Source organism: Heliangelus exortis, chromosome 5 (genome assembly GCF_036169615.1).
Source record: "Heliangelus exortis chromosome 5, bHelExo1.hap1, whole genome shotgun sequence".
Classification (NCBI taxonomy): Eukaryota; Metazoa; Chordata; class Aves; order Apodiformes; family Trochilidae; genus Heliangelus; species Heliangelus exortis.
Window position 1 is genome coordinate 30,855,480 of NC_092426.1, and position 22,173 is coordinate 30,877,652.

Here is a 22,173-nt window from a genome sequence, read left to right on the forward strand (position 1 = left end):
CATGTGGGAGAGTATGGTGTTATCCCTACATATCATGGGGAAAGTTCTGAACCATAGCTAAGTATGGTAAAAAATTATTGGTGTTTTGGATGTTAGAAGACTCAAAAAATTATCTGCTAAAAGTTTGGTTGCTGCACCCAGAATTTGGAGACAGATGTATTCTGATCCTTCCTCCCCAGTCCCAATGATAGCTCGGATGCTTCAGCATAAATAAGCCTTTGTCAGCATTACATTTAACATGGGAGAAAAAAGCCTTGTTGCTGCAAAGCATGGAGGTGTTTGGAGAGGAAAAAAAAATGCTTTTGAGGATGGTTGTTACGGGTTTTTTGTGGGATTTCTTTTTCTTATACAGTATTCTGAATGCAACAAAAGCTACTGAAGGCTGGATGTTTAGAGACTTGTATCCCACTGCTTATTTTGACCAACATTTTTTGAGTTCTTTCTCGAGTGGTACAGCCACAGTCTCCCCTCTATGGATTCTTATGTCTAATAACACTTACAATTTTTGATGCAACTTCTTTTTCCCCTTTCGATGTCCTTAGCCACTTGTATCTACTGTGCTAACTGGTCTGTTTTCATACAGCTTTATATATGAAAAATCAGTTTTCTGACAAATCCATTGCCTCCTTAAATCAAGCTGAAAACAATTCTGATGTTGGGTAGGATGTTTGTTGGTTATCTTAATGATTACTTGTCTTATAAAATGTTTTGAGGGTTGGAGGTGAGGAGTGTTGCTTTTTGTGTTGAGGGGATTGGTCCGGGGTTTTCTGGGTTTGGTTTCTTTGAAAATCATAACTTCTCATTAAAGTTATAATCCATCCACTCCAGGGATGAATTTTCAGTGTAATCTGGATTAACTCCTTTGGGAGCAGATGTTTACTGAGGTGCTACAGAATCAGTCTTGCAGTACTTTGTGTTGGTATTTTGGGTAACACTGCACACATAATATAGTGTGAAAAGTGATTGATGTAGGGAGCCCCTAAAAGTGCTCACAGAGCTAGAAAATGCAGTGATGTGAGAAACCCTCATTTTTAACTCCTCTTTTGAGGAGAAAGCAAGTTTAAAATCATCAAAAGGAACAAAGAACAATCCCCTTATACACCTTAGAACTGCAGAATACGTTTGTTTTTCCTGCAGCACCTTTTCCTGCACGTCTACAACAAACACATTCCTTCATTCCTTCTTATGTTTTCGTATAGGCAGTTTTAACCTGTGTATTGTTGACCATTTAGGGAATTCAGAGTGGAATTATTTCATGAATAATGAAGAGCAGGAGATTAGACCCTGTTTGCCTCTGTAACAATTAGAGAAGGAAGGGAGAGGAAGAATGCAAAGGATATGTAAGAATAAGTAAAGCCTTTTTTTTTAATTTGGCATTTTTTTTCTCTGTTTTATAATTAACTTCATTTTTCAACATGCTAAAAACTTTGTCTTTTTTAAAAAAAGAGCTGCATATGTAAAAAAATTGAAAACGAAAATTCTGAAGAGATACTAATCTTGGAGTGATAGAATATAAAAATTCTTTATTCACCTCTTGGTGTCAGTTTTCAGAATGAATTAGTACTACAGAGGTACAGGTTGTCTCACTGTCATTTTATAAAAGCTGGCCCTACAGAAGCAGATCAGTTCATAATCCTTCCATACTTGCTTGTTCACCTTGCTTTTTTAAATTGAGAAACACTTAGTGAACAATGTTTTTGCAGTTAAATTAAATATGCAAATATGTTTTAAAATCCAGACAATTTAAAGTGGGGAAGTTAATGCAGTGAAGACAGCAGCTTTGCTTCATAGCTGAATTTGCATGTAAACCTGTAAAGGTTTTGTAGCCAAATAATTCTATTAATTATCCCTAATTACTGTTTTCATTATAGTGGAAGATGAGCCGTAAGTATATTTGTGTCTAGGTACAGGAAGTAATGAATTTAAAACTATTTTAGTTTTTAATTTTTAGATTTTTAGTTCTGATTCATTTCCGTTTTTAAAACAGTTCTCCTTTATTATTTTCTCTTGTCTAGTAGCCTTTCTGGTGGAAAACTAATATGGCCTGAAAGCAGCATGAGGTAATTTGGAAACACTGCATTTTGTTCTCAAATTTGATACATTAGTCAGTGATATCTTTTCCTCCTGTCTTCTTTCTGGAAGGTGGTCTTGGAATGCACATTAAAGAAGGACCTCGTTTACAACAAAGTTACTCCTACTTTTTACCACTGGAAGATTGATGACAAAAAGTTTGGCCTCACATTTCAAAGTCCTGCTGATGCAAGAGCATTTGACAGAGGTATTCGGAGAGCAGTAGAGGATATTTCTCAAGGTACGTACATCAGGTGAAGGGGTTGGTGAGGGGGGGTGGGTGTTGAGTGTTCAGTACATGGGATAAGTCAAAGCTTCTGGTGTAACGTTAATGCTGACAGTATTTGATGATGTGCATTGATCTATAGTATATAGAGATTTGAACAGTTTTTAAATGATGCTTCTGGGATTTATAAAGTTTCATTCATCCAGATGTTTTAAATTGTTTCACAAACACTAATAAAGTGATTCCCTGAAACATCCCTACATGATAAAGCATTGCCTCTTTTTTTTGAGAGATGAGGAAATGGAGCAAGCTAGAGTGTTAGTGTCTTAGATCTTCTCAGAAGGTTGTTACAGCTTCTGTGTATTTATGGAATAAGCTATGAAGTTGTGAATTTGAATGATTTGAGACCCATTGAGTTCTCTCTCTCTCTCTCTCTCTCTTTTTTTTTTTTTTTTTTGTAGAATTGTAGAATCATAAAATTATTTGGGTTGGAAGGGAACCTAATGATCATGTAGTTCCAACCCCCCTGCATGGGCAGGGACACCTCCCACCAGACCAAGTTGCTCAAAACCCCATCCAGCCTGGCCTTGAACACTTCCAGGGATGGGGGCATCCACCCACAACTTCCCTGGCCAACCTGTGCCAGTGTCTCACCTTCCTCACACTAAAGAATTTCTTCTTAACATCCACCCTAAATCTGCCCTCTTCCACTGTAAAGCCATTACCCCTTCTCCTATCACTACATGCCCCTGTGGAAAGTCCCTCCAGAGTTTTCTCCTAGGCCCCCTTCAAGTACAGGAAGGCTGCTATAAGGTCTCCCAGGAGCCTGCTTTTCTCCAGGCTGAACAACCCCTACACTCTGAGCCTGTCCTTGTAGGAGAGGTCCTCCAGGCCTGTGATCTTTGTGGCTCTCCTGTGAACTCTTGTGTCAGGGGCTCACAAGAGAGGAGTAGAGAGGGAGGGAGAGTCACCTCCCCAGACCTGCCGGCTACACTTCTTTTGGTGCAGCCCAGGGTGAAGTTGGGCTGCAAGCACACACTGCTGGCTCATGTTCAGCTTCTCATCAGTCAACACCACCAAGTCCTTTTCCTCAGGGCTGTGAGGAAATATCTGCACGTACTTTCAGTTAATACTTTTATTTTTTTACTAGCAGCTGACAGATGAGTTCTGAGGACAGGTATATATGGGACTGTATGTACTATTGCTCTAGTAATAATATGGCTAACTGGTTCCAGAGTTTCTGTGAGCAAACTGAAGCAGATCATAAAGCCTCCGTTCTGAGCTGCAAAGGTGATAAATGAGTTGGTGAATGAGGAGAGGGAGGGAAGAAAACAGGTGTTTATTGAATTGAAAGAGTATCTCAGGCTTGAAAAAGTAACTCAAAAGGGAGAAATTTGTTTAAGTATTCTGTGCTGTGATGTGCTCTAAATTTAGGGATTTAATGTGTGTTACTGTATTAGCGAAGGGAGAAACATTTCCAAGGGGGAATGCTTTTTGACATACTAGAATGACTTATTTTGAATTGTGCTGATACTGTCCATATCCCAGCAAGTGAAATAATTAGAGAATATATGACTCCTTTTCTTTCTTAGGGTCTCAGTTCCAATTTCTGCTGATTTATAGCAAAATATAGCACATCATGCATTCATGTAACCAAATATATCTGCCTTTAATTTTCAAAGTGCTACATTAACAAGAATATACTCCCTTGCTTCTGACTTCTGATGACACTTTGCAAATGGTTTTGCAAGGAAGGTGTGAACAAGAGAGAGAAGTGTGTTAGGACTGTTCAGTATATGAAATATAGAATGTAGAAACAAACGGTACTTACTAAAATCAACATTAAATACAGTGATCTACTGGTTAAAAAGTAAACAATCATCACAGCTGGATATTTAAGGATGGTGTAGATTACTGGAAGCAGTAAACTGTAAATGAAAAGAAAACAAGTGCTATTTTGGGTTTATTTTTCCTGTAGGTTATCCACCCTCCCAAAATGATGTTGAAGTGGCAGAAGACTGCTTTCAAGTGAGTATTTTTTTATTAATTGTACAGGGTTTGTTTTTTGTAAATAAATTCATTGAACAATTTTTGTTTTCATTAGGGAAAATAAGCAAAATAAGAACAGTAGCAAAAATTCACTTGAATGAAGTAAGTTCCAGAACAGTTATCTAGAAGACTTACAATGCTGTCTGTCCTAAACTAAGTAGTTAATATTTAATCAACAGGATGATTAACCAACCTGAGTTTAATTTTTAAATTTACAATGTCTGTTTGAGGCTACGCATCCTCTTTGAACATGGGACATCTGTGGGAATGTGGAATATTGTTTGGGGAAAAAAAAATAAAATAGAGGGGTCAGGAATCCTAGTCCTTGATATGGACATCCTATTTGTTTGTCCTAGATTTCACTCTGCCAGTAATTGACACTTCTAACATTGTATGGTTAGAGTTGAGAAAATGCTGAGAGAACAGTTGAAAGAATCCAGTCCAGACAAGTGTGGAAGTTCAGATAAATTTTAAAAACACACTGAAGATAAAGCAGTCACTTGTTGACATTCAAGTTTGTATTGATCCTCATTTGCACCATTCAGTTTCTATAGGTCATAATGGTATGAGAGGTAAAAAAAAAACCTACTGTGTTTCAGAATGATAATACTTTACAAAAATACAATATCAAGTACTGTAACACTGATGTGTAGCACTACCTGATGATATCCAGGCTGATCTCTAAGGTCCCTTCCAACCTAAACCATTCTATGTAATTTGAAAGTCAGTATCAACAAATCTTACAGATACATGTATACAGTAAATAGCTTTAAAATAACTGAGTAAAAACCTATTGTGTCTGTGTGTGTTTGTCACCTTTTCGTCCATATGTCTTAAGAGAAAGTATTGGCTTTATTCACACATATTAATTTTTCAGAGTGCAGATATTTAAATTTATACAAAGCTGGTATAGAAACAAGTTGACTCAGGGGTCTTAATGACTGTTCAGAAAACTGATCGTATTCCTAAATGGTTTCTTGTTTCTTGATGGAAAGATTTTTGTCATTTATGCAGTACTAAATTCTTTATCAGGGTAGACAGATGCAGCATAGAAGCTCTGCAACACAAAATCAAAAAAATTAGCAGCCTACTTTGAAGACAGGGGTAAGAATCAAATTATGATAGGAGACTCAGAGTCAAATATTGAGAGAGGATACTGCAATGCAGTGGCAATGCAGAAGAGTCTCCTGATTTCTTTCCATTTTGTGGTAGAAAAAATGAGTCTCTGTGTAAGTGTGCAACCACCTGTTGTTCTTTATTTGCACTGCTTTATTTTAAGGCACTTTAAAGTAAAAACGCTATAAATATTAGGTGTTTTGGATTTAAAATAGGGATGAGATTTTGACAGGGTGGTGGAAATGTGTGCCAAAGTTAATGCAATCCTTAATCAGCTTTTAAAAGACTTGTTTAAACACACGTTGTTGCAAGGATTAATAATTGAGCAATTTCTACAGGCCTAATGAGATTAGAGGAGACTAATTACTTCTTGATTATACTGCCTAGTTATTCTGCTTCTGTATAAGGATGCCAAAAATGAAGCACATATCTAGGATTCTTAATAAAGTTTGTTACTGGTAAAGTGACAAAAAGTGTATTTACCTTGTCCTGTATATATATTTAGATACATGAATAGATCATGTAGATTTATTTTCTATATATTAGAAAAAATTAGTCCATTCACTAAAAAAAATACTGTCTATGCATTTATAATAGATGCAAACAATCCTGTTTGGTGTAACCTGTTGGTAGAATTATCTCTTACAATCCAGACAGGAAAACATTTTCATGGCTTTACCACAACACACATTGCATAATTGCAGATTTGTGGTACGGATAGATGGCAAGAGTTACCTGTTTTCTAGAGACAAAAAAGCCAGCCAGTCTCTCTTGTCATGCCTCTGTAAACCAAAGTAAAGTACTAGATACTAAATTAATTTACTGATAACAATAACAGAAAGGAGTGGGGAATGTAGAGGAAAGGCAAAGAAGGCTGAACCCACCCTGGGTTAGCTATACTGCCTCTAAATCAGGTTTATATACCAGTAGTGAAGCCATAATTGCAGGGTTATGAATGTCAGTGTAGAAGGGCTACAGTGTTTTAATTAAAGGCACCAGGTTGGTCATAAAGAGTATCTTGGAAATAACTAAAAGTGTGCATTCTCCTCCAAAGTATTAATTCCTTCCCTCTTTCAAGATGGATACGGTTGTGAAGTGGAATTTGAGACCCCCAGAGTTTTTTTTTTTTTTACTTGAAAAACTGCTAAGACCATTTTGTTTAAATATTATGTGTTATGAATTTGAAAAGTAATGTTGACTTCTCCCCCCTTCTTCCCACTCCACTATAGTTTAAAAGGCCTAGTGATTTTTCCCCTATTTATTCTGTAAGCTCTTTTCTCAAATCTCTCATGTTAGTTTATAGTAATTTTTGGAATATATATATATATATATATCTGCAAAGGCATTTGAGAGTATGGCTAGAATTTTAAAGAGCAGGTTGACACTTGAATATGAAGGCATATGAGGGATGTTTGTTGCTTCATCAGAAAAACCCTTCCAGAATCATAATTTGTAACCTCTAAGGAATGAAGTACAAAAGATCAAGCAGTGGAGATTTTCTATTTAATTAAAAACATAAAGTAATCATAAGTCTAAGCAGAATATCAAAAAGGAGAGAAAGATTATTTCACAGTATACTTTTCATAGGATGTTTGTTGATGCACTTATATTTTTGTCTATATTCTGTAGTAGCTATCATGTGTTTTGGTATGCTTTGGTTTCATTTCTTTCTTCATTAGTTAGCAGGGTAGGTAAATTCCCCAGGATGTCATTAAGGTACATTCAAAATACTAATTTCCATAGATCTTTGTCAGTTACATCATCTGCTGTCAAGGTGTTATGGCTGTGCTGTTGTAGTCATCTTACACAACAGGGATCCTCTATTTAGTGCATATTTGAAATATGAATATAGCACTTAGTTTGTATAGAAATTTCATTAACAGTGGTTCTTTTAAAAATGGAGGAAGCAAAATACATCTTTTAAGTTATTTTAATGTTTTGTTCAGCACTACATAGACTAAAAAAAATTATCCAAATAAAATGAAAACACACAATCATCCAATCTAGGCAATGGCACTGCTGTTAAACCTCAGTTTCTACTCATAGTAAGTATTACCACATTTTACAGATGTAGCAAACAGAAATAGGGGTTGTCCAGAACTTGTATGTGCAACTCTTAAATGCAAATCCAAAAATTGAACTTGTGCTTCCTAGGCTAGCATTTTGCCTACTGTATTTTATATTGAGTTACTAAATTATCTTTTTTATTACATCTTTAAATAAAATCTCACAGAGAAAGCATTCTTACTGAAGATCAAATTAATCATTTTGAAGAAGATATAGCTTGATAATAGCTTTTTTAGATACTCTGTTGTTCAAAAGTAGAGCTAAAATATTGGTATTAAAAAAACTACCATCTCTTAATGGTGCTCAGCTTGTAAAGTTTGTTTAAGTGACTGCAATTACTGTTAGTTGCTGAATGAACATATATACAAATTACTTATATCATTACATAAGCTTTATCTTACTAGATTAATTTCAAATAGAAATGCACAAATGAATTAAAAGAGGAAAAGGTCTGTAACACATGCATCTCTAGTACATACACTGTTAAGTGACCATTCAATTTATTTTGCCTGTAACAAAAGGTTTGTATAAATTTTATTTTACAAAAATAACTTGACATTTTGACTTGTAAGAAAGTGTGAAATAATTTGCCTTTGACACTGCATTGTTTTTATGGAGAAGAAAATACTGCGTGATAAAATACTAGCAATATTTAGTGCACTTAAATAAATAGGCTAGGTGTAATTTCTAGAACTCAAAGTAATGCTAATTTATATTATCCATTTAAAAAAAATCTAATAATATATTGTGCTAAAATTATTTCAGTTTATTTTATGGACTAGTATTGAAAAATTAGCAGATTTTTTTTTTCTCAGCAGTATCCCTAACAGCCTCTTTACATCTCCCACTCTGTTTTATTTCCTGCTTTAAATTTGAATTGATTAGTTTCATCCTTAGAATGCCTAAAAACCTCTTATGCTTTAGATATTCAAGTAGAGCAGCCTTGGAAGAAAGAGTCTTGTCAGTTGCCTCATTTTTTACTTTAAACCATACAAAACATTCAGAGTAACCCAGGCAGCATTTCAGCCCACGACAGAAAAATATACCTGATTCTAATAGAGTTTCTTTGCCAAATACAAAAATAGTTGCTCCATCAGTCTTAGAAATGGCCAAAGCAGAAGGAAGTTATGCAAATGTTTTTGAAACCTGTATCATCTATTCACAAATTTAAAATTAAGGAAAACCCATTTAAATGTTTCTTGCCTTGGTTAGCATCAAACACCAGATTTTCAGGCCTCATGGGAGGTAAATACAAGAACTGGGATGCAACGGAAATGTGGTCTCTCATCCATCCTTCTGTGTAATCATTAAACTTACTTAGAGCAGAACATTTTTAACAATGTTTGCAGAACAATGTTGAATTCTCTCCCAGACTTAACTCTGGCAAACTGGGAAAAGTAAGTAGAGAAAATTTGAAGAAGAAGAGAAGCTCAGTCTGGTTTTCATTTTCTCTACAGCTGTCATCTGGCTTTGAATTCTGCTGGAGAGCTACAGCTGGAGTCATTTTATTGCTTTACCCAGCATCCTTTTGCCTGTGCGCACAGAAATGTTTTAGTAGTCTTGGAAAAAAATTCAGAGTATCTCTTAGCAACCATAGGACAGTAATTATTATACCAGCAGCTGGGAGCAAACCAGATTTCCGTTGTGCATTAAAAACTGGCGTAGGTTACTTTACAGATGATACTGAATAACCTATGCCAGTACTGTACTTTGCAGGCTGTGGTTAAAGGATATTGAATGTGGGCGGTGTAATTGCTTTGAACAGTAGAAAAGGGGAATGTCTGCATCTGTGTTTGTGTGTAATATTCTGTGTATTTATTATACCAGGCTTATTTCTTGTGAAAAACTTTACTTGTTTGCTTTTTACTTAAACACATTTTCAATACAATAGCATTTTTATTGCTAGAACCTCTCCCTCCAGGTTGTCTTCTGTTTCCATGATAAATGTAGGTTTCCAGGTGTTTATGACTTTGAAATAAAGCATCATGTTGGAGAAGGAAGTGTGGTCCAAAGAAAGCTTTTTTGGTGCTAATAAATGTGGTTTGGCTGTATCTGAACCATCATTTTAATTAAAAATGCAGAGCTCAGGATAATAATCTGCCAGTTCTGTAGTTCTGCATAGTGAATGGGCTAAATAAGATCAGAACTGACCTGATGGCCTTTTCACAAATACCAGAATTCAGGCTGTGTCTGCTTACCTGTAGTGTCCAGCTAGGCTGGTAGGCTGAGCGGTGTGCTTGTCAGGCAGCTCTCTCACCCATTCTTGCCTTTCTCTGTCTCCTGCCACCCACAAAAATTTGTCCTTGAAGTTAATTAGCTTGAATTGTTGTGTTTGTGTTGGAATTTTGTAGAAACATTCCTTTATAATTGCTGCATATAGAGCTCAAAGGCTTGCTTTAAGGTTAAGGTTTGCATTTTGTACATTAGTGTCTGGCACTGCTAGTTAGGAGTGTAATAGATGGTCAGTGCCTGTATCTTTTATTAGATGGAGCCTTCTTGACTGCCAAGGGGAAGGCGTGTGTCTGTGTGAGGATGTGTCCTTTTTGCTCTGTAGTGTAGGCAGTTTCTATCTGTAGAAAAAAGGATGAATCACCAGCAGGGACAGGAAACGATGCAGGCTGTGGCAAATCTCGCCCAGGGATAAAGACTGCCTTGTGGGTAGTACCTGTTTTTATCTTGGGAAGGAAGGAGTACAAGTTTTTGCATCCTTCTCCCTAGTCCAGTCAAATAGCTCAGGGGAAGGGGGGGGCAGGAGGGGTAGGTAGTGCTTATCACTGTGGTTGCTGCAAAATGGCTTCTAGCTGTTGAGAGTGTTCTTAGCTTAAATTGTTTGTGCTTGTAAGCATTTCCAGCGTTGCTCAAACCACAAGCAGTTGTAGGCATTTATTCCTCATTCTGAATGCAGCTCTCATATGGTTTGAACCAGTGTTTTGGAAGGTTTTTATGTCACTTCGAAACATATCTGGAGGAGTACCTCCTGTTAAAAAGATGGTTGATATGGCACTAATATTTGATGCTTTTTGCTTTTCAAATAAGTATATATTCATGAAACTCAACTCCTGCCAGGCATTTCGACATTTTTTGTACTTCTTTTCCAACAGTTTTTAGCCAGAAAAACTTAATTTTTATTGCAGTGGGGCTGATTGCTTAGTGGCATTGTCATGCTCAATGATCTGCAAAAAAAATTAATTCTTTCTGGAGTTCTGCTTCTTGTCAAAAAGTTTCAGTGGAACGTTAACCAATTTTCTATTGTCTTTCATGAGGTATATGCTCTCTATAAATAATTAAAGCTTAAAATTAATAAATTATTAATTTTAATGTTTTCCCACTCATAGTGCTTCTAAACAATATCTAAACTCTTAGTGATGTGGTGATTTGCTTTCCCCTAAAGATCAGCTACAAAACAGCTACTTCCCCTTTAGATATCTTAAAATTTCATACATGGGGCTTTTATGTATGTGAGATGTTAATGTAATTCCAGAATAAGTTCTGTAAGTATTTTGAGAAATGAAAAGTAATGATTCAGTGTCAGTTCTTAACCTGCCCAAACTTCAGGTTTCCCTCTACCTCAGTTCTCTGCAGCAATTTTATTGTTTCCCTCTTAATGTTTTCATGATATGGACAAGTCCTTATCATGAGGCTGTAACATTCTCAGTGCTAGAATCTGGATCATGCCAGAATTTTCTTAGTGCTATCAGATGATGACAGTCAGTTACATTTACAGCATTTCTCAATGCAAACAAAACATTCTATAGTACATTTTTGGCACCCCTATGTGATTTGTATCAATGTGCTCTACTGTATCCTAAGTATACAGTCACTTAAGCTTAAAGAATGAGAACTATTTGTTTTTCTGTTCTTTTCAGTATTTTGATAATCTCACAAACCAATATTCCACCCAAACATGCTTCCTCTTCCTTCTTCTGAGTGGCACACATCCTGCAGATATCTCATTATACGTTGCCACATGGTCTCATTTTTGTATCAAATTGCCTGATAAAATCTCAGTTTCAAAACAGCAGTGGCTAATTGTTTAATACACACTTGCTGTAATTAGACATTTTAATTGAGCCAGTATATGTGAAAACTGACTTTCCGTTCCTTTCCAGCTGATCTTTCTTGTAATTTATTAAAAGGTCAGACTAGATTTTGCCTCAACAGTCTCAGATTATTTTTTTTTCCTCCCACTGTATATTTGTAAATACTGGCAACCTTGTGGGGGCAGTTAGAAGAAAGCATAATCTCAGGACTGGGATAATATCTCCTTCCTTGATGAGGTTCCTCAGTCTGATTTTGCAGCTGTGTTACAAAAGCATGGATCTCTAATGCCCAAGGTGTGTGTATGCTCTGCAGTGAAGGAACTCTTTATTTTCCAAGGCTGACTCGTAATAAAGGAAATACTTGCCTACTTGTGAGTACTTTAAAAATGTGTGTTTAGAAATACTTGTGTTTACAGATTCCTCTAACGTGTCATGTAGAATATTAATGCATTCATGTATGAACTTGGTGGGGTTTGTATAAATGCATAATCATTTCAAGGGAGTTTTTTTATCTATTCTAGACTACCCAAGAAAATACATCAGGTTCCTTAATGAAAGATCACCTTTTCCAACATGAAACTGTAGTAACCAGTGAACCTTACAACAGTGCAAATTTAAGGCCTTCAACATTTGAGGATTTCAACACCAGGAGAGCCTGTTTTCCTAACCAACCTAATCAGGTAAGGCTACCAACAAAAGAAGCAGTTCTTACTTAGCTTGCTGCATTGCACGGTGTTTAGTTTCTGACAGGAAAGCATCTCATTCTAAGTCTCTGTATCTAGTATCATACTCTAAACTTACTGAAATGATGAAAATTAAAAACTGCTGAAATATGTTCAGAAGATGTTAATTGGCCATGAGCTCAGTCTTGCCTACATGTATACTAATATTGTTTTGATTATAAATATTGAAAATATATTTAAAGTAATTTTATACCTTGGACGCTTTACATGGCGGGGCACTTCTGCTAAATATTTTTAGTGAAACATAGTTTATGCTTTCTGCCAATTTAAACTCAAATATTCTATTTTGGCAATAAAAGAAAAACAGTGTATCAGTTGTGCATGAAAAGCAAGCTATTGGTAATCGGATTCTTAAAAAAGAAAAAAACACACTGATGTGTGTTTACATCAGGAAGGCTGATGTACAGACATTTTTAAAAAGAGAATATGTTGTTCATTTACAACATTGGGTTGGAAAGGCAATGTTACAGCTTTTCCTTTAACAATATACATTCTGCTTTCTTCCAGTCCTCAAAGAACTGAAAGTTTCTGTAAACTGTAAAAGTGGACTTCACAGTGAGTTGGACAGTAAAAATGTTGAGGGTCTTATGCCTAGAAGCAAACACATGGGAAGTGTTTTGGAATAAGCTTAGTAATAGAAGTCAAAGCAGAACGCAGGTTCAAGTAGTTACGAACATTTCATTGGAAAATATTTCTGCTCTTTGAAATAAACCTTTTTAATACCTTCTACCAATCTTGCAAGGAGAGATAGGATTGTATTAGTCTTGTATCAGCTGCTTTCTAACTGCTTTATTGGGCAACAGAAGCAAATAGGTGTTATCTGGAGAACTCACTAAACAGCATGAAATTATGAACTCTGATTCTTAATCATTGATGGAGCTCCAGTTATCTTTGTGTAACTCACCTCATATTTTTCTTTGTTCTGTTCATCAAGAGGTACATATATTTTCCTTCTTCTCATTTCCTTGCAAAGATAATTTTAGAATAGAATAGAATAGGAGTTAAATGGGTGATGAGGTATTGCAGCTAACACTTAACAGCTATAGTAACCAATGATGTATGTGCTGTTAGTTTTCCTGGAGTTGTAAAAAAAAGTGCAGTTGTCTAAAATACCTGCGTGTTTTAATAGCTCATATGGAATTGGATAGTGAGAAAACAGTAATTTAAGGTGTGGTATCCTGGGTAGTCCGATAGAAAATAAATATAATTGTCTTTGAAGTTACAGTGCTACAATTTACTTCTTGTAGACTGAAGTTATGGAAGATTTCATGGAAAATTAAGTAGATATTCTTTAAAATATTCTTCTCATATTGTTAGCACTACCTGCATCCAACACTTCATGCTTTTTGCATGGTCCAGTGGTGCAGACATTTAAAACACAGGCAAGTCAACAAAATTTCACATTGTTTGAGCATACACTGCACTGTCTCTGCTGAGCTTCATGCTTGTGTCCCAGGAGATTTTCAGGTAAATACCTGTTTTGTTTCAGTGATAAGTTTGAGCATTCTTACTGGGATTGAACAGCTCATGAAGTACGTGTTCAAACCAAAGAAGTGATTAATGACAACTCAGATCTTTACCAGTAATACTTTGAATGTTACTAAAAAAATACCCAAGTCCCTCTGCTCTTCAGCTTCTGGTACACTGATGTGTGTTTAACTTAAATTTAGTACTCTGCAATCCTGTATTCAGCCACTGGTGTCCTGATACTGGGAAGCTGCAAGCTGGGCAAAGTGAAGTGTATCTGTTTGAGGAGTGACCGTGAAGGCTGTAGGACCAAGCAAGTCCCTTGTTTAAAGTTACATCCCTTCAAGTAACATTTGTCAGATGAAAGAGGATAGATTTAGATTAGATATTAGAAATTATTTCCTGTGATGCTGGAACCAGCTGCCTCCTCCCTGGAAATGTTCAAGTTGAGGCTGGATGGGGCTTTGAGCAACCTGCTCTAGTGGGAGGTGTTCCTCCTCCTCTAGTGGGAGTGGGTTGGTACTAGATGAGCTTTAGAGTCCCTTCCAACCCAAAGCATTCTATGATTCTAAGTAAGGTGTAATACTAGCAAGTTCAGTTCTGTCAACAAAAATTTTTTCCTAATTTCCAGTTGGCTAATTACGCTCATAATGACGTTCTCTAGGGAATTTTGGCCTGCTGTAATAGTCTGCCTTCCTTTCTGCTTCAGCTGTTACACAGAGATGACACTTGTACTGAGTTACAGTTTTGAATGGCTGGAGGACTATGTGCATAATTGTAATTTAATTTGGCTGGTATTTGCACCTAACTTAATTTTCTTAAGGTTTCATGTACCTCATGCTCTCACATAGGTCCCATCAAACACCCAGTATGTAAGCACTTTTATTTATAAAGGGTTTACAATATTTTTCCTCTTTGCTTGTTGTTCAGCATTTCCTACTTGCTTTCTTAACAGATTATTTCTTAGTATCAGCATAAAGAATGAAATAACTGCCCTGTTTGTAACATGTCAGACCTTAAGCATTTTATTAGGTGTTTGGCTAGAGACTTGAAAAAAACGAGTTAGGTATGTAGTGTATGCTACTCAAACAAATAAAAAGCCTTCTAAGACTGAGAAGACATCAGATTTACCAGTTGTTAGCATTTGTAGTGATCTTTAGTGGCTATTAGCTGTCTGGGGAATGGGAGGGTCAGAGTGTGACTTTTGGTTTGAGGTTTTGAGGATTTTTTCCTTTCAAACAATGGGTTTTATTTAATGTCTTAAGTCTATGCATAATATTCTCCGTGGACAGTGGGGGAATAATCTTTTATGACTGTGACATACAGAATTGTAATGACATTTTTGATGCTTTTCTCCTTAAATAAATTTATGCTGGTAACTGTTCAGTAAAGCCAATTATCCATAGCTGGTTACTGATGGTAAAACAATAGGCTTGCTTTTTCGTTTGAAAACTATTAGGATCGAGTTGAGAAGCACTCTGCTTTTATAAGCAAAGGGGAGGCCTAGCTGCTTGCATTGGAGCCCAGAGGGAGAAGTATGGAAGAGCAGTGATGTTAGCTGAATGGGATACAACCTTTCCTCACCCTGTGTCCTTGAGACCTTGTGGAAGTCCAACTACGTGGCTTGGAGCCAAGAAAAAAAAAATTGTTCTTGTTAGCATACTCCAGTTGAAATTCCCAGGGCAAAGCAGCTCTAATTACAGGTCTGCACTTACAATTATCTCACACAAGGATTATCAAACAGGGAAGTGATGGTTAGACCAGGCCACAGATATTCTTACATAATCAGAAGCCCAGCCTATTTTAAGCAGCTATTACTTCCTCTTTCCCAGATGCCTTCCCTCTTCCCCCAAAACTAAGGCCTGCAGACTTCAGTGTAGTAGGAGCTACTGCTACCTACTAAGTGTGTTACCTCAAAGCATCATCTTCAGTAGTTTATAGTTGCACACTGCAGCAGCTTAGGAACATGCAGTTGAACTCTTGTCCTGGAATATGGAATGATAACACACTAATTCTCATTCATTTGATCACTACTGAGAAAGCAATTGCTCTCAAAGCAACAGTACTTATGCCAAACTTGCCAATTCCCAAATAATTCATGATTCTGGAAGACTTTGTAAGGCTAGTGGGTCAGAGTGATTTTTATTTTTTTCAGTCTTCTCTGTGAGCCTGTGTTTGCGGGCTCTGCACTTGACAAGAGGAAAAGGCAGAATTTTACTTGAAGCTCACTTATATTCTGGCTCTGATTATAACAGCCCTACAGTGTAGGAAAATAATTGCCTGTCTGTGAAGGCAGGAATACTGGGACATGGAAAAACTTGCTTTTTTCAGCACTGTCTGCCATTTTTGGGAGCTCCTTCCATATACATGTTCTAAATTTTATTCTGTCATTATTTGCACCTTTTCTTGAAAGTCACTTGTGAAGTGATTTCAGTAACATTTAGTGGTAGTGCACTGTCTTACACTTAGATATAAAGTCTGCAGTATTTCAGTTCAGATGATTCACATTTGCCACTTTGAACAACTTTTTCATGCCCCCATGCCCTTTCAGTGAAAGGCAGAATAAACAAGAACTCTGGTCTTATCTCTCTGCTGTTCATTTAGCTCGTTCCTTCTTACTTGCCTTTTGAGGGAAGAGGTCTTAAATTATGGTCAGTTCTTCAGAAGCTGAGATTTAAAAACCACATTGGTGTTTGCCTGCCAGTGTCCTAAACTAATTACTGTAAGTACTGTATGTTAGCCTATGAGAGATGCATTTAGAAGCCACTGTTACTGATGAGCATGCTACTTAATACTCTTCTTCACATGGCAAAATGCATATCTAGAATACAACTTCGAGAATAAGTAACCAGTACTCTTGTTGTAAAAGAGGAGGTTGTTTGAAAACTCAGGGCATTAATGCTAAAGCAATGAACCATCAGAAAATGTGAAATATTAAAATTCATGTAAGGTGTAATTGAACTGGAGGGTTAATTGCCCCTCTAAGTGTAAAACCTGAATTTTGAGCATAATTCAAAGAACAGTGTCGAGCCTTACATGGATAGCAACATACTCAAAAAGCTCTTATGAGCTACTTACAATTCAGGAAAGAATACTGAAGCTCATGGTCCTGGTATCATGCAGAAGGCTCATTATTGTGGAAAAGTCTGTAAATCATCCTAGTGAGAGGTAAGCTAAAATTTTTGTTTTCAGCCGGCAAGGAAAAAATCCTGGTTTTCTAGTACAAGTTTTGCATTGTCAGTTGACGTAAATTTGGGACTTGACTGTAACAGTAAACTTATCTTGCTTTGTCCTTCCAGGTGCCACTGAAGTCAATCAGACATGTTAGTTTTCAGGACGAAGATGAAATTGTTAGAATAAACCCTCGTGACATTTTGATCCGGCGTTATGCAGACTACAGACATCCTGACATGTGGAAGAACGACCTGGAGAGGGATGACACAGACTCAAATGTACCATTTTCTAAATCAGACAGTAAAAAATCTGACTATTTATACCCGTGTGGGGACGGAACTAAGTTGAATTCCCTGAAAGACTCCAAGAGTTCTGTGGTATTTAAAACTCAGCCTTCCTCATCAAAATTTAAAAACTCAAAAAGAAGAAAAGAGGATGGTGAGCGTTCCCGCTGTATATACTGCCAGGAAAGGTTTAATCATGAAGATAATGGCAGAGGCAAATGTCAAGATGCGCCAGATCCTATTAAAAGATGTATCTACCAAGTTAGTTGCATGCTTTGTGCAGAGAGCATGCTGTATCACTGCATGTCAGACTCTGAAGGAGATTTCTCTGATCCTTGCTCGTGTGACACTAATGATGACAAGTTCTGCTTGCGCTGGTTAGCACTGGTGGCCCTCTCGTTCATTGCTCCGTGTATGTGCTGCTACCTCCCCTTGAGAGCATGCCATCACTGTGGTGAGGTATGTGGGTGCTGTGGAGGAAAGCATAAAGCTGCAGGATGAAGCAGTCTGGTGCCAAACAGAGCTGAAAAATCTTTGTTTCCAGGAAGCATCTAACTTGGATTTGTGGAAGCTTTTTGGCAAGCTGAAGGAAATCTTCTTTCATCTGCGAGATGCTTGATGTGGAGGAAGCAACAAGACTTGTCAGACCTTGGCATTTTACAAGTGCTAGCCATGCCTAACCATTTCCTTTCAGAGCGTGGCATTTGTTGCAAGTTGTGAAGGAGATTTTGCAAAGGAAAAGCCTATTCTTATTATTGGCTATAAAATGAGTATATAAACTATGATTATACTAAAAGGGATTAACTTTTGCCACTTTGTACATTCATGGTTTAGGTGAGGGGGCTCTTTTAAAAGGATTAAAACTTACCTGAGGGGAAATTTTAACTAAAAGTGCACTAGTGACAGTTGATTTAAGATTAAGAAAAGTTAATACTCGACAAATGAGAAATGAAACTGATTTTAAGTGCAACTAAATCACTTATTAATAGTTTTTTGGAAGCGACTTTATGTATAAATAACAAATGTTTATATTTAACTAAATGTGTAAGGTACGAATTATTACATGTTAAACTTTCCTTCCCTCTGGTATAGTAGGTATGGACCATATCTACTGTCACATTCCATGGTAGTATTTTAAATATTTAATTAGTTAATTTAGTCACATTTTTATTCCAGGTGAACAAATTGATATTTTCAGTCCTGTTTCCCTTCAGCTACAGTTTGTGTTGAGTTGTATCCATACATTCTGATAATCTAAAAACCTTTAAAATATTAATTATTCTAGTCTTGAGTGACCAATATTTTTTTTGTTAAGCACAGATGTAATTGTCTAAAATGTTCTTGTTAGAACATAACATTTATTTTTATATATAAATGACTTTGATTTCAACATAATAGCAAAAAGGAAGTTGTTTCTGTTGCTCAACCAGCAAGTTGTTTTCTTTTGGGGTGTCCTCCAAAAATACTTTATTGCATATTCAGATGTTCATTAAGCAAAAGGGTACATTAAGGCAGTTGTAACAAATTGTCATCAGTGTTCTTGTTTATCCTTCTGTTAAACTAGGATCCTGTTCAGCTGTTTATCAAGTACTATGATTAAAACAAAAGATTAATAACAAAAGTGAAATTGTTTTCATTATTTGAAACTACAACTTTCTCTTATTTGAATGAGCAGGAACAAAAGTACTGTGTGTTTTGTTCACAAACAGCAACAAAAGACTTAGCTTGAGAAATGACAGCACAGGCAAAATTGGAGTGAACTTCTTAACTGAGGAGACTTGAAGGGAGGATGGGAAGGGAGGGAGAGAGAGGGTGTATGTATGTGTACGTGTGTGGTATATTGTGAATGATATTTGTTATGGCTTTGTACTTGCAAAGTGTTTCACTTTCAGATAAGAATTATCTGTGATTAACCCGTAGTTTGTTTTTTTTAAAACATTACATGCTTTGCTCTGCCACAAAGTAAGAAACATTTACCTCTCATTAAAGATATGTAAAACACTAAAACCAGTCCTAATTTGTTAGTTGAAGGCACCTATTTGATATCCTGGCTGGAGTAGGACAGACTGTCCTTGGTATACCCTTGTTATTAAACAAACAGAAAACCTAAACATTACTTACTTTTCTCATCTCCTATGAATTTCTTTGGTATATTTTGTGTGATTTTTCTTTCTGTGTGTATCGGTGCCCTTAATTTTCCTTTGTAGCCCAGGAAAAACATGAGCAAATGTATATAAGATTGTCTGTAAAATACTTTTAAAAAGAAAACATTTATATTTATATTACAGCTTGAATTGACCATCTTGTGTACATAGATCATCTCAAAGTATTATTTCACATTGAAAAGAAGACAAATATATTGATAATTGTAGAAGTTACGGAAGAGCTTCTAGTTTTGTATTTAGAGTTGATTGGATTAATTAAGTCCAAGAATATGACGTTAGCAGCAGTCTTGGGTTTTACTGTTTATGTATTTGAAAAATGCTACTCTGATTGATTTTCATGCTTCACACATTTTCAGCTAAGCTTGGTTGCCTAGATTAGACTGTTAACTTTAAAACAAGTTTGATTAAAAATGGCAGTGTTTTTCTAGTGAATGAGAGAAATTTAATATTTGTAAGTGCTAGGTTCCTAAGTCAAGGTGAAGAGAGGTATGAACAACCTAAGAAAATAACTTGCTGGCTGCTTAGGAAAATGCTATAGAATCATACTGTAAATATACTTCAGAAAGAAATCAGATTAACAGTTTCCTCTGAGCACTCTACAGCATAGTGAAACTCCTGGTCCTGTACTGTATTCGATATGAAACTCATATGCTTTAATATTTTTATTGAATGTGTGCATTAATGCTCTCACCTTGCATTTAACCACTTTGCTGCTAAAACGTTTTCACCTTTTGCTTTCCTCTTTGAAGACCTGATCCATCTAAAAAGGGGTTACTGAGCTTTTCTCCATGTGCTGGAAGTGTCAGCTGCCTGCCCAGTTTGAAAGCGACAGGAAGAGCTGCCCAGGTGTGTGGTTGGTTACCTAAGGGCTGGCTTTAGGGGGATGCACACCTACTTTTTCTTCTGGTGTAAAGGATCTTACCCACTGTTCAGTTAGGAGATGAGTGGAAGGTGGATGTGCAGCAAACCCATTCCACAAGGAGCTGTTACATTTTTGGGTTTGACAGCACATAAACATTTTTTCTGACTTCTGAGATACTTTCTTAAGCATTTGGGAACAGATAAATTTCTTCCCCAATCCTTACACCTCCCCTTGCCCTTAACATCAGAACTGTTGTTTGTCAGGCATGTAGTAGCAGAACTTTGTCTTGCTTGAGACCATCATTAAATAGTAAGTTTCTGGCTTGTTGAAAGACTTTGGTTACCGTGAAAATTAAGTATTTTTGAAGTGGGGGAAGAAGTGAAAGGACTGTAGCACTCGTGCACCATCTACTGGGGGAAAAACATTCAGCTGCATTCTGGCATACTTGATTACATACGAATTTAACAGGCTATACGTGCACTACTTAGGCTACAAAAATATGTTAAGCTTTAGTTATGAATTTAAAAAATAGTAATTTGGACTCTTACTGTGACGCTTTTTCTCATCATGCTTGTTATGTTTCATTATTAATATTGACTGAAAGTAAAAATGCTTTAACCATGTGGTTTGTTAGGTTTAAAATTGTTCTGATGGGTTGTTACACAAGAGCATAAATATCAGGAATGAAATAAAAATTCTTTTTTTTTTTTTTTTTCCACTGGGTTCATAAGAAAGGTTTGTATTATTATTATTACTTATAATTGTTTTCCCTGGAAGTTCATTCCCGCAGCAAAGTGATGGATTTTTGCAGTTCATGCAGCACGAATCTGGGGTTTTGGTTTGTGATAAGAACAGTTTGCAGTGTGCACAGGTGGCTCTGGGCACTTGCATATGTGATTCTGTAATTGTGAAGGGTATGTCTGCAGCTGTGGGCAAGATTAAAGCAATATTCTGATAAAAATCTATGATTACTATGGTAACTGTTCAGTAAACAGCAGCAAATAATGGCATAAAGCTCTGATGCTTTTCCGTAGCTTAAGTAAAGGATTTTCCAAACAGTCTTAGCCAATGCAGTTTCCTCTAAAGAAACAGAAGTATTTTAAAGATTGTCATAATTTTGCATGTTGAAATATAACATTCCCGTTTCAGATGTGTTCTCTTCAGAATAATCTGTTCATGTGTACCTGGAGGATAATGTTGGAACTCCTGTGTAAATAATGCAGAGGTTTAAATGAGACTTTAAATCTTTTCAGAGCTTATGGCACAGGATGGAGCCAGTACAGAGAAATGTTAGTACTGATAAAATGAAGATCAAGGGTGGTAGCTGGTAACAAAATAACTTCTAAAAGATGCCTTATGGTACTGTTAGTCCAGCAGTGGGTGGATACAACTTCCATTTCTTTTTTGGTGCACTGATAAATACAAGGAGGGGCTGGGGGTGTTGTTTTGGTTTGGGTTGGTTTTTTTTGTGGGTTTGTTCTTTTGTTCTTTTGTTGGTTTTGGGTCTTTTTTTCTGAAAGCTTCTCTTTCTTAATTGCAAAAGTTATGGTTCATTTAAGAAATCAAGCTGTTTGGTGAAGAAGAAGCCCTCATGTTCAGAGCTGCAGTATGAGCTGTACATAGTTTGCCTTCTTTTGCTTGGTGCCATTTGCTTTCCACCCTAATGACCTCAAAGTGCCTCATGTGTGTATTGTTTCCATTAAAACTCAACTGCTATTTCTTTCTACTAAATTATGTATAATTTACTTAACTCATCCCATTGGTGTTTACTTTATGAATATGAAACTTGTTGCGTTGAGTATATAATGTAAATATGCCTTTAAGTTTGTAACTGGCTTGTTACATCATATCCTTGTAAGTTGACATAGCAGATAACACCATAAAAATTGTTTAAATGTTTTTTTCCTGTA

General features: G+C 36.4%; 1 protein-coding gene across 1 annotated transcript in view; it reads left to right on the plus strand.

Annotated features, from left to right (window-relative positions):
* The window catches only part of SPRED1 (sprouty related EVH1 domain containing 1), a 63,551-nt gene extending 44,694 nt beyond the window's left edge, over positions 1-18,857 (plus strand). The window contains exons 3-6 of the mRNA XM_071744326.1: positions 2,143-2,311; positions 4,275-4,324; positions 12,090-12,248; positions 17,078-18,857. Of these exons, the coding sequence (XP_071600427.1) occupies positions 2,143-2,311; positions 4,275-4,324; positions 12,090-12,248; positions 17,078-17,737 (1,038 nt within the window). The 3' untranslated portion in view covers positions 17,738-18,857. The remainder of the gene's footprint in view (positions 1-2,142; positions 2,312-4,274; positions 4,325-12,089; positions 12,249-17,077) is intronic.
* Positions 18,858-22,173: the final 3,316 nt, after the last annotated feature.